Here is a 12,355-nt window from a genome sequence, read left to right as displayed (position 1 = left end):
ATCCCTATGTCGTCTAGTCAGACTGCAACCCCTACTTTCCTGTTTCAGTCTATCTTGGCTCCTACTGTCAGATCCTTTACTTGCCCCGTCAGAGGCCCTATCCACCATGCATGAACATTTCCTCATCCGGGATTCAGCACTCGACTCATTGCTGTAACTAGGGCTATGCTTCCTTATTTTCTAATCTCGTACTCGACTTTCCTAGTCCATGGCCTATCATGCTTGCCCATCATCCTGGACATTCAAGGTTAAACTTTTTCAGTCTCTTATATCATTTACCCAAGTTAATTTTACATTCCTCCATGGACTGTTTCCTTAAATCTTATCAAAGCTTGACCATGCTTCATATGCTTCCAATAAACCATCCTTGTTGTAAAACTAATACAAAAACTGTAATAGAAGGAATAATCCATCTTCGGTATCCAAGTCATCTACATCCAATTCTGAAAATTCTTTACTCCTAATCTTACCTTTTGTTGGTAATGACAAAGCCTAAACCAAACCTTGCTTCTTTTGGGGTAACAAAGTAACTCGCGTATACGTCTCAACTTCATTTTCCTTTGCTGATATGGTTCCGCCTCCAAAAAACAATACCGGTGGATAGTCAAAGCCTGAGATCTTGCATCCTGCTTCTGACAGCGGGAGTATTTTTCGTTTCAGAAGATAGAGACAAAAGCTTCTTATTCAACAGCCAAGGTTCATCCTCTGTAGGCTTCATAGGTACAACATCACTAGTTTGGTGGGGAGAGTGAAAGCCAATCTGGGATGGTCTTCCTCTGTCACTGGCGGGTCGGGTACAGGCGGTTAAAATGAATGTGTTGCCACGATTTCGGTTTATTTTTCAATGCCTACCGATTTTCCTGCCAAAGTCTTTTTTCAGGGAGATTGAGGGAAGGATTACCTCGTTCATATAGGGAGGGAAGGTGGCCAGAGTGAGAAAGGTGCTGCTACAGAGGGGAAGGCAAGCAGGGGGTTTGGGTCTCCCGAACCTGATGTACTACTACTGGGTGGCGAATGTGGAGAAGGTGCGGAGCTGGGTCAGAGGCGTTGATTCCCAGTGGGTCAGAATGGAAGAGGGTTTGTACAGGGGATCGGGGCTGAAAGCACTAGCAACAGCGCCGCACCCGATAGCTCCGGGGAAATACTCAGGGAGTCCGGTAATAATAGCTCCATTCAAAATCTGGAGGCAGTTTCGTCAACACTTCGGGTTGGCGGCAGGGTCAAGGGAAATGCCGATTCGGGGGAACCACAGATTTGAGCCAGGGAGGTGGGATGGAAGTTTTCGGAAATGGGAAGAGAAGGGGATTAAGACGCTAAAAGATTTGTTTCTTCGGGGTCGGTTTGCAGGATTGAGGGAGCTGGAAGCGAAGCATGGGCTGGAGCAGGGAGAAGTGTTTAGATACATGCAGGTTCGGGATTTTGCCAGGAAGGAGCTAGAGAGCTTCCCGGAGGAATCGGCCTCCACATTGCTGGCGGAGGTGCTGACGACAAGGGCACTGGAGAAGGGGGCAGTGTCAGCAGTGTACGGAGCTATTCTGGAAGAGAATAAGGCACCACTGGAAGTGATCAAAACAAAGTGGGAGGAAGAGCTGGGAGAGGTTATAGAGGAGGGGGTCTGGTGAGAGGTGCTCCGGAGAGTAAATGCCTCCACCTCATGTGCGAGGTTGGGGCTGAAGGTGGTATATAGGGCGCACCTCACGAGGGCGAGGATGAGCCGATTCTTTGAAGGAGTAGAAGGTGTGTGTGAACGTTGCGGTGTGAAACTGGACCCGGGAGGCCATATTCGGGGTGTCGGACCAGCCAGGGTTGGCAACGGGTGCGGAGGCAGATATCATAGCCTTCGCCTCGTTGATCCCCCGAAGGCGGATCCTGCTGGGATGGAGAGCAGCCTCTCCACCCAGTGCCCTGGGGTGGTGGGGGGACCTGTTGGAATACTTGACCCTTGAGAAGGTTAAGTTTGAACTGAGAGGAAGCTCGGAGGGGTTCTACAAGTAATGGGCACTATTTATTATGCACTTTCAAGAACAGGATAACATTGAACATTAGTTGGGGGGGTGGTGGGTGGGAGGGTTGGGGGGGGGGCTGTGTATATTAAGGATGACTATGGGTAATCCCTGATTTATTTTTGTCATTTGTTTATGTAAACATGCGGGCTGATGTTTGGGGGTTGGTGGGAGGATGGGATCATTGTTATTGTTATGAGGATTGACATATCTGTTGCTGATTTAATGTTTATTGTTGGTGGGTGTAAATTCAGGAGAAAATGTGAAAAAGGAGAATAAATATATTAAAAAATTTTAAATGTTCATCCTCTGTTACCATGTTAATTCCAAAAATTATAAGTTAAGGAAGAATGAGTTTGAAGCTAACCTGTACCTTAAAACAAGTTGGTTTCCAAGACAGCAAAGTAAACTTACAGACTATACCAGTTCTTCCCAGGCACCCAGGATGAACTTGTTTATATACTCTTGCGATAATTCCCTAATCCTTTTCCAATTGGGGACAGCTGTGCTTATTAATTACCAACATAAAGTATGTATTCTATTGCAGCACTATTTCAATATTAACACACACACCCGTTGCTAAATATAGTTATTGTATATCCAAATATAGTCAGGGTTCACCTGAGGAAGGAGCAGTGCTCCGAAAGCTAGTGTTTGAACAAACCTGTTGGACTTTAACCTGGTGTTGTAAGACTTCTTACTGTGCTCACCCCAGTCCAACGCCGGCATCTCCACATCATAGTTAAGGAGGATAGTGTACTTTTAAAAGTTACAAAGGAATTGTTCATAAGTCATGTGATTGGCTTGTCTCGGTGCAGATCTGGTGAAGAAGGGGTTTCTTCCATTTGAAGTAAATCTAGGTGAATTCAATAACCAATGTTGCATATCAAAGTCATTGCAGGATTCCCTCACAGGTGGATTTTGCATCAGGTCATCAAGTTAGTTGCTTACAGTCTCATTACTAGGGGGTCAGTTTTCTGTACTTGAAAAAGAACAGGCTTGGAGATCTTAAGATGTTGCAGTCTTCAGACTTAAGGCATAGATGTTGCTGTCATTGCTGCTACTTCTGTTTTTTTGCTGTGTTGTCTGCAGTCTACCTTTTGTTGCACTTGGAGTAAGTAAAACTAATTGTCTGATGACAGTTTTTATCAGGTGACCAAATGATCAATACTTTTATCGTCCACCCATAACGGTTTACAGTCCAAAGCCACTGCTACAAAATAAGAGATGGATGATGGCATTCATGCCTACTTATGATTTAACTGCTTGCTCCACAGGTCTCTCTGTTAAGTGTCAGGTTCAGAGACAGTGAGTTGAGGAGTCCATAAATTATAAATTTTGGTTAAGATCACAAGCAATAGGAGGTGTGAATTCCACAAATTATTTCATATTAGGGGCTGGTTTAGCACAGGGCTAAATAGCTGGCTTTTAAAGCAGACCAAGGCAGGCCAGCAGCACGGGTTCATTTCCCGTACCAGCTCCCCGAACAGGCGCCGGAATGTGGTGACTAGGGGCTTTTCACAGTAATTTCATTTGAAGCCTACTTGTGACAATAAGCGATTTTAATTTCATTTCATTTTGGTACGTGCATTTAAAGGAGGCATTTCATCCATGGTCATTTTAATCTGAACTTTCCGGAGACTTGAGATATTTCTGAGTCTGTGCAGAAATTGCAAAAGTAATTTGACCCTCAGCAGCCATCTTATCAACCTTTAATGTCCATTTATACAAAGAAAAGGCAGTTCCAGAAAATTAGATACTGAACACCATCCATGTTTAAAATAACAAATATGCACGCCTTTACTGGGCATTACAATTTATTAATCAATAACTGATCTGATCTGCTTTTGGAAAAAACTAGGTTTTATTCCCCAAATGAAAGATAACAGAGTGAACTATCTGCACACTGAAAACAAGGTTGCTGCATGAACATTTGTAAATGGTTTTTAAGTGGACCATAACTCATGAAGCACTACTAGAAACATAAGTTTTCAAACTATATCAAATAAAGCTTTTGTACAAGTCAGATAGAAATTTATTTCCCCTGCCAACAAAATTGCGGACTTCATAAATTTAATCTCCATTAGGTTAAAAAACAGGGGAGTTGATTACTTACAGTGCATTTTGACTGCTCTGGCTTAAATGAATATACAGCTGCTGTTTAAGCATTTGAACTGCATATTTTCCCTCTGGCATAGTTTATCAAGTGTTGACAAAACAGTTCAGTGGGCCAGCAAATGAATTACCTCTGCATCCTGCTCTCTGAGGCAATAATGCTTCTGTAACCACTGTAGTGTTCGGGAAGACAAGGACTTCACTGCAAACAGCAATTCCAGGAGCAAAACCAACTGGTCTGGCAGGAGCTGAAATTAGTAAAGTACAATGAGAGAACAGCTATTTCTAAAGAAAAGGGCAATGTCTGTTTATATATGTATAAATATGATGTGCATTGTAATTTCCAAGTCATAAAACAAACATACCATTCAGCCATTTATATTTTACAAATTTCACATTTCAAACTTACTATAAGTAAACTTTAAATTTGTTTCTGATGAGCATTTACATTTCTGTGTACAGTATATACATTGAATTTGAATGCAAACATGTCCTCAAAAATAATAGTTTAATTGCGAAAATCTAACTTTTCGTTGCAAGGTTCCTTGCATATACAGCAAAATTATTTTTCAACAACACCCTGTTACATTGCCTTCATCCCAATTCAAGGCACATTTGTTTATACCATAATCTAAAGACAGGAACAGGTGCCCTTGGTACAGCTACAAAGTGCTAGCTTTGCACGCTACACTCAACATAATGTACCCAGGAACAGGCCAACTATGAAGCAGTACTTTTTTTGTGTACCCATATATGGGGATTTAGCATCACTTATGCTAGTGCTGTTGCCAGAGGTATTATTTAACATGACTGACACAGTTATCCTTTTAAGGTACTTCAAAGAGGAACCACCACTCTAAACTTAACCCGTCCTCCTGCACACCAGCAACTCACCAGTAAATCCCACACTATCTTTTCAATTCTAATGGGGAAAGGATACTCCGCAAGTTGTAACTGGACTCGCTTTTTATTGCTTGTATTATGGTGCGTAGCAATAAAATTAGCAGACTCAACATTCCAAATTCTAAAGAATCTACTTCCCAGACATTTTTCCATCACTTCACATTTCACTGCACATGAAATGAAAATGAAATGAAAATCGCTTATTGTCACAAGTAGGCTTCAAATGAAGTTACTGTGAAAAGCCCCAAGTCACCACATTCCGGCGCCTGTTCGGGAGGCTGGTACGGGAATTGAATCGTGCTGCTGGCCTGCCTTGGTCTGCTTTAAAAGCCAGTTCTTTAGCCCTGTGCTAAACCACACCCTCATGGTTTTCTTCCACGCTAGTTGTTTAATAGGTATTTCTCCTACACAGTCCAGACACAAAATAAATTAGATCATTAATAAATCTTTGTAAAGTTGTTAATGTATGTGTTTTTATATATGAAGGTCGTGGTCAAGGTTGATTGTGCATACTTGCACTCATCTTGCAATGAGGTTTTAAAGAGCACGAGCATTCAATTTCCCAAACCTATCTGTGTTACAACAGAAGCACAGAATTTTCACATGACCTGCACCAACTTGTGAAGAATTCCCTTATCTCAATACCAGTAGGAAAATGTTAAGAGGAAGAGTAAAAAAAATACAATCTCACTTTTTGAAAAATATGCATTATGCTACTGAAAATGTTCCCATCTAATAGACAGAATTATCTGAAATATTACACTGTTATTCATTTATTGTTTACATGGAGGGAACATTACCAACCCAAAACAAACTAACAAGTAGAAAAGACACAAAGAGCAGGAGAGGTGTCAGAATTTGCATTTGCACTGGGCAAACAAAAATTCCAAAGAATAATAACTTTTCTCCCTAGGCAAAGTAATTGGTAAATACATACAAAAATTTGAATTTCACATGAATTCCACTAACTTCCCATCAGAAGCTACTTCTTAAGCCAAGTGTAAGAAACATGTATAGATTCCGAAAGCAAATATAAATTTACTCCAATTACAAGTAACATAAAATATTTATGAAAATTGCAGCAATAAATGTTTAAATTAAGAATAAATTCCACTTTCGTACCTCAGAAACTTGTCAGAAATTAGCTCTCAATTAAAATATCAATTTTATTCCCTGGCTGAGCAGTGCAAAATATTTAGTACATACACAATCATTTCTGCAATTAACAACTGGCTTGTACAACAAATATTTTCCAATGCAGTTACAGATATCAACAGTAAACCTGGGACACCATTTTTCCTTCTAATCATCCTTGTTCCATATTAACACAAAAGGTATAACAAGGAAAACAAGAATGCTTAAAAGCTTATGTTTGAACCAACAGGTTGGCCCCAACTCTTCCTGCACACCACCCCACCCCCCGCCTGATCCATCTCTTCCCTTTTTGGTTACCAAGTCACTTTATCCCTCTGTAAAGCTGCCATCCAACAAAGCATCTGCCATTGAAACAGAATTATATATTTTTTGAAGCGAAGGCTCAGAAGATCAAAATATTGAGGTTAGCTTGGAGAATTGAAGTGCATAAGTTGAGAACATAGGCTGTCAGGGATGGACACAAGTGAAATGTGGAACTTGTTCAAGGAACAGGTACTACGTGTCCTTGATATGTATGTCCCCGTCAGGCAGGGAGGAGGTGGTCGAGTGAGGGAACCATGGTTGACAAGAGAGGTTGAATGTCTTGTTAAGAGGAAAAAGGAGACTTATGTAAGGCTGAGGAAACAAGGTTCGGACAGGGCGCTGGAGGGATACAAGCTAGCCAGGAGGGAACTGAAGAAAGGGATTAGGAGAGCGAAGAGAGGGCATGAACAATCTTTGGCGGGTAGGATCAAGGAAAACCCCAAGGCCTTTTACACATATGTGAGAAATATGAGAATGACTAGAGCGAGGGTAGGTCCGATCAAGGACAGTAGCGGGAGATTGTGTGTTGAGTCTGAAGAGATAGGAGAGGTCTTGAATGAGTACTTTTCTTCTGTATTTACAAATGAGAGGGGCGATATTGTTGGAGAGGACAGTGTGAAACAGACTGGTAAGCTCGAGGAAATACTTGTTAGGAAGGAAGATGTGTTGGGCATTTTGAAAAACTTGAGGATAGACAAGTCCCCCGCGCCGGACGGGATATGTCCAAGGATTCTATGGGAAGCAAGAGATGAAATTGCAGAGCCGTTGGCAATGATCTTTTCGTCCTCACTGTCAACAGGGGTGGTACCAGGGGATTGGAGAGTGGCGAATGTCGTGCCCCTGTTCAAAAAAGGGACTAGGGATAACCCTGGGAATTACAGGCCGGTTAATCTTACTTCGGTGGTAGGCAAAGTCATGGAAAGGGTACTGAAGGATAGGATTTCTGAGCATCTGGAAAGACACTGCTTGATTAGGGATAGTCAGCATGGATTTGTGAGGGGTAGGTCTTGCCTTACAAGTCTTTTTGAATTCTTTGAGGAGGTGACCAAGCATGTGGATGAAGGTAAAGCAGTGGAGGTAGTGTACATGGATTTTAGTAAAGCATTTGATAAGGTTCCCCATGGTAGGCTTATGCAGAAAGTAAGGAGGCATGGGATAGTGGGAAATTTGGCCAGTTGGATAAGGAACTGGCTAACCGATAGAAATCAGAGAGTGGTGGTGGATGGCAAATATTCAGCCTGGATCCCAGTTGCCAGTGGCGTACCGCAGGGATCAGTTCTGGGTCCTCTGCTGTTTGTGATTTTCATTAATGACTTGGATGAGGGAGTTGAAGGGTGGGTCAGTAAATTTGCAGACGATACGAAGATTGGTGGAGTTGTGGATAGTGAGGAGGGCTGTTGTCGGCTGCAAAGAGACATAGATAGGATGCAGAGCTGGGCTGAGAAGTGGCAGATGGAGTTTAACCCTGAAAAGTGTGAGGTTGTCCATTTTGGAAGGACAAATATGAATGCGGAATACAGGGTTAACGGTAGAGTTCTTGGCAATGTGGAGGAGCAGAGAGATCTTGGGGCCTATGTTCATACATCTTTGAAAGTTGCCACTCAAGTGGATAGAGCTGTGAAGAAGGCCTATGGTGTGCTAGCGTTCATTAACAGAGGGATTGAATTTAAGAGCCGTGAGGTGATGATGCAGCTGTACAAAACTTTGGTAAGGCCACATTTGGAGTACTGTGTACAGTTCTGGTCACCTCATTAAAAGGAGGAAGGATGTGGAAGCTTTAGAAAAGGTGCAAAGGAGATTTACCAGGATGTTGCCTGGAATGGAGAGTAGGTCTTACGAGCAAAGGCTGAGCGTGCTAGGCCTTTTCTCATTAGAACGGAGAAGGATGAGGGGTGACTTGATAGAGGTTTATAAGATGATCAGGGGAATAGATAGAGTAGTCAGTCAGAGACTTTTTCCCCAGGTGGAACAAACCATTACAAGGGGACATAAATTTAAGGTGAATGGTGGAAGATATAGGGGGGATGTCAGAGGTAGGTTCTTTACCCAGAGAGTAGTGGGGGTATGGAATGCACTGCCTGTGGAAGTAGTTGAGTCGGAAACATTAGGGACCTTCAAGCAGCTATTGGATAGGTACATGGATTACGGTAGAATGATATAGTGTAGATTAATTTGTTCTTAAGGACAGCACGGTAGCATTGTGGATAGCACAATTGCTTCACAGCTCCAGGGTCCCAGGTTCGATTCCGGCTTGGGTCACTGTCTGTGCGGATTCTGCACATCCTCCCCGTGTGCGCGTGGGTTTACTCCGGTTTCCTCCCACAGTCCAAAGATGTGCAGGTTAGGTGGATTGGCCATGATAAATTGCGTTTAGTGTCCAAAATTGCCCTTAGTGTTGGGTGGAGGTGTTGACCTTGGGTGGGGTGCTCTTTCCAAGAGCCGGTGCAGACTCAATGGGCCGAATGGCCTCCTTCGGCGCTATAAATTCTATGATAATCTATGATTAATCTAGGACAAAGGTTTGGCACAACATCGTGGGCCGAAGGGCCTGTTCTGTGCTGTATTTCTCTATGTTCTATCTGTTGTCATTTTGTCCAATGGGTCCAACTCAAATGTAATACAAGGAAATAAATTGTATTAAGTCGATTTACTAATATGTTTAGCAAATTAACTGGGGGAATGGGATTTGTTCCAATACAAAGCATAGATTTATGTTCTACATACATAACAAAAGTTGTGAATGCAACAAAACTATAATAAAGGCAAAATACTGCGGATTATGGAAACCTGAAATAAAAACACAAAAGGCGAGATAAACTCAGCAGGTCTGGCAGCATTTGTGGAGGCAGAAACAGAGTTAACGTTTCAAGTCCGTCTGACTCTTCTTTAGAGCTGACCTATCCCTGACCTTCTATTGTGCTCCACCTCCTCCACACCCGTCTCCAACTATATAATCCATCACATTTCTACCACTCTTCAGTTTTAATGAAGTCATACGGAGTCAAAATGTTAAATTTGTTTCTCTCTCCACAGTTGCCACCAAGCCTGCTGAGTTAATCCAGCACTTTGTTTTTACAACAAAACTGTATGTTTCTTCAATAGAAGAAATAAGATGTGACAATTTAAATGTAAGCATTGCCATTTTTCAAGGTAAGTGAAATTCAGGTATTATTCTTGAGAAACAAATGACGTTGTTCAAAGCACCATACAAGGCAACATGGTTCTATCACCAGAGTTCAAATTCATTGATTTTGAATCAGTCAAAGAAATTCAAAGCTGTCATTAACTGGTATATTTTCCTCCAGGAATTAATATAAGTTATTAAAAAATGTTGCTGCAAGTATAAAACAGGTAAACTGTTTACTAATCTCCAATTTTCCTTTTATATTACCAACTGGGAAAATAGCAACCTCATTTGATTTAAAAAAGTAAAAGACAGCTGGCGAATGAATGAAAAATGAAATACATTCATGAATTTAGATATTTCCACATTGAAGACTTTATCAGTGCAAGTACAGGTACAGTACTTCAAATCTGGCAGCCTTGGGATCAACACAGTGCTGGATTCTGAGTCAAGTAATTCAGGTTGTGCGCAGTTAAGGTCAAGTTAGATCAGGTGGGGTAGTTAAGGATTGGTGAAAATTAAGATTTAGAAAATGAAATTGGGATAAAATAAAACAAACAGAGAGTTGATAGGGGCAGCTGTCTGGAGAGATTTGGAGATGCAAATTAGCATATTAAGGAGAAAATGACTATCGTCCAGTGGCTCTGACATCCATCATTATGAAGTGCTTCGAAAGGTTAGTCATGGCACGAATCAACTCCAGCCTCCCGGATTGCCTTGATCCACTCAGTTCTCCTACCACTGCAACAGGTCCACAGCAAACGCCCTGCACTCAACACTGGAATACCTAAATAACAAAGACACCCATGTCAGACTCCTATTTATTGACTATAGCTTAGCCTTCAACACCATAATTCCTACGAAACTCATCTCCAAACTCCGTGGCCTGGGCCTCGGCTCCTCCCTCTGCGACTGGATCCTGAACATCCTAACCCGCAGACCACAATCAGTAAGGATACGCAACAATACCTCCTCCACGATCATCCTCAACACCGGTGCCCCACAAGGCTGTGTCCTCAGCCCCCTACTATACTCCTTAAAAACCTATGACTGTGCGGTTAAATTCCCCTCCAACTCGATTTTCAAATTTGCTGATGACACCACCGTAGTGGGTCGGATTTCAAACAATGACAAGACCGAGTACAGGAATGAGATAGACAATCTGGTGAACTGGTGCAACGACAATAATCTCTCCCTCAGTGTCAACAAAACAAAGGAGATTGTCATTGACTTCAGGAAGCGTAGAGGAAAACATGCCCCTGTCTACATCAATGGGAACGAAGTAGAAAGGGTCGAGAGCTTCAAGTTTTTAGGTGTCCAGATCACTAACAACCTGTTCTGACCGCGCCCCCCCCATGCCGACACTATAGTTAAGAAAGCTCACCAACGACTCTACTTTCTCAGAAAACTAAGGAAATTTGTCATGTCAGCTACGACTCTCACCAACATTTACGGATGCACCATAAAAAGCATTCTTTCTGGTTATATCACAGCTTGGTATGGTTCCTGCTCTGCCCAAGAACCCAGGCAACTACAAAAGGTTGTGAATGTAGCCCAGTCCATCACGCAAACCAGCCTCCCATCCATTGACTGGCTACAATTCCACTGCCTCGGAAAGGCAATCTGCATAATTAAGGACCCCACACACCACGGACAGACTATCTTCCATCTTCTTCCGTTAGGAAAAAGATACAAAAATTTGAGGTCACGTACCAACCGACTCAAGAACAGCTTCTTCCCTGCTGCCATCAGACTTTTGAACGGACCTACCTCGTATTAAGTTGATCTTTTCTCTACACCGTATCTATGACTGTAACATTACATTCTGTAGTCTCTCCTTCCTTCCCTATGTACGGTATGCGTTGTCTGCATAGCATGCAAGAAACAATACTTTGCACTGTATACTAATACATGTGACAATAATAAATCTAATCAAATCAAATCAAAAAAGGAAGTGTTTACCTAGGTGACTGGAGGGAAACAATGGGGTACAGAAGAGGTAACTTTAAAGTGGAGAGATAGGGAAATTGACACATATATGCTAAAAGCCGAATCCAGAGTGGATAACATCAAAGGGAACGAATGATATATCCGTACCACAATGACTGAGAAAAGGGCTCAGTTAGCATCACAGTCACACCCAACTGCAGAAACAGTCTCAAAAAGTAGCAATGTTGCCTTTTCTTAAACTGAAGACGGTTTTCCCAAATAACCTATGCGTGATAATTATATGCTGGATTTAGCTCATAAGAGTTATATAATATTGGATGTTGTTTGGGAACAAAGGGTAATCTCAGAGTTCAAGGAACACAGGTACTTGGGAACAAAGGGATAACTTAATCTTCCTGCTTGGGTCACTGTTTGTGCAGAGTCTGCACTTTCTCCCCGTGTCTCTGCGTGGGTTTCCTCCGGATGCTCCGGTTTCCTCCCACAAGTCCCAAAAGGCGTGCTTTGTTAGGTGAATTGGGTATTCTGAATTCTCCCTCTGTGTACCCAAATAGGTGGTGGAGTGTGGCGACTAGGGGCTTTTCACAGTAACTTCATTGCAGTGTTAATGTAAGCCTACTTGTGACACTGATAAAGATTTTTTTTTAAATCAATACGGTGTGTTTCTAGTCATCAGTGTAATTAAGTGTTGTAGGGTATTATATCCTTGTGTGTGTTTTCTCTTTTAAGTTGATAAATTTTCTTTATTAATTGTTCACACAATGACTGGACTATTCCTATCAGCTCACATATTTTCTCACATTAT

At 42.0% G+C, this 12,355-nt stretch overlaps 1 protein-coding gene across 5 annotated transcripts in view; it reads right to left on the bottom strand.

Moving 5' to 3' along the window:
• aopep (aminopeptidase O (putative)) overlaps nt 1-12,355 on the bottom strand; it is a 480,514-nt gene that overhangs the window by 57,594 nt on the left and 410,565 nt on the right. For all 5 annotated transcript variants that reach the window (XM_072516725.1, XM_072516724.1, XM_072516723.1 and 2 more), the window contains one exon: nt 4,250-4,366. In XM_072516725.1, the coding sequence (XP_072372826.1) occupies nt 4,250-4,366 (117 nt within the window). The remainder of the gene's footprint in view (nt 1-4,249; nt 4,367-12,355) is intronic.

Source organism: Scyliorhinus torazame, chromosome 9 (assembly GCF_047496885.1).
Source record: "Scyliorhinus torazame isolate Kashiwa2021f chromosome 9, sScyTor2.1, whole genome shotgun sequence".
NCBI lineage: Eukaryota > Metazoa > Chordata > Chondrichthyes > Carcharhiniformes > Scyliorhinidae > Scyliorhinus > Scyliorhinus torazame.
This window is presented reverse-complemented; position numbering and strand designations above follow the sequence as displayed.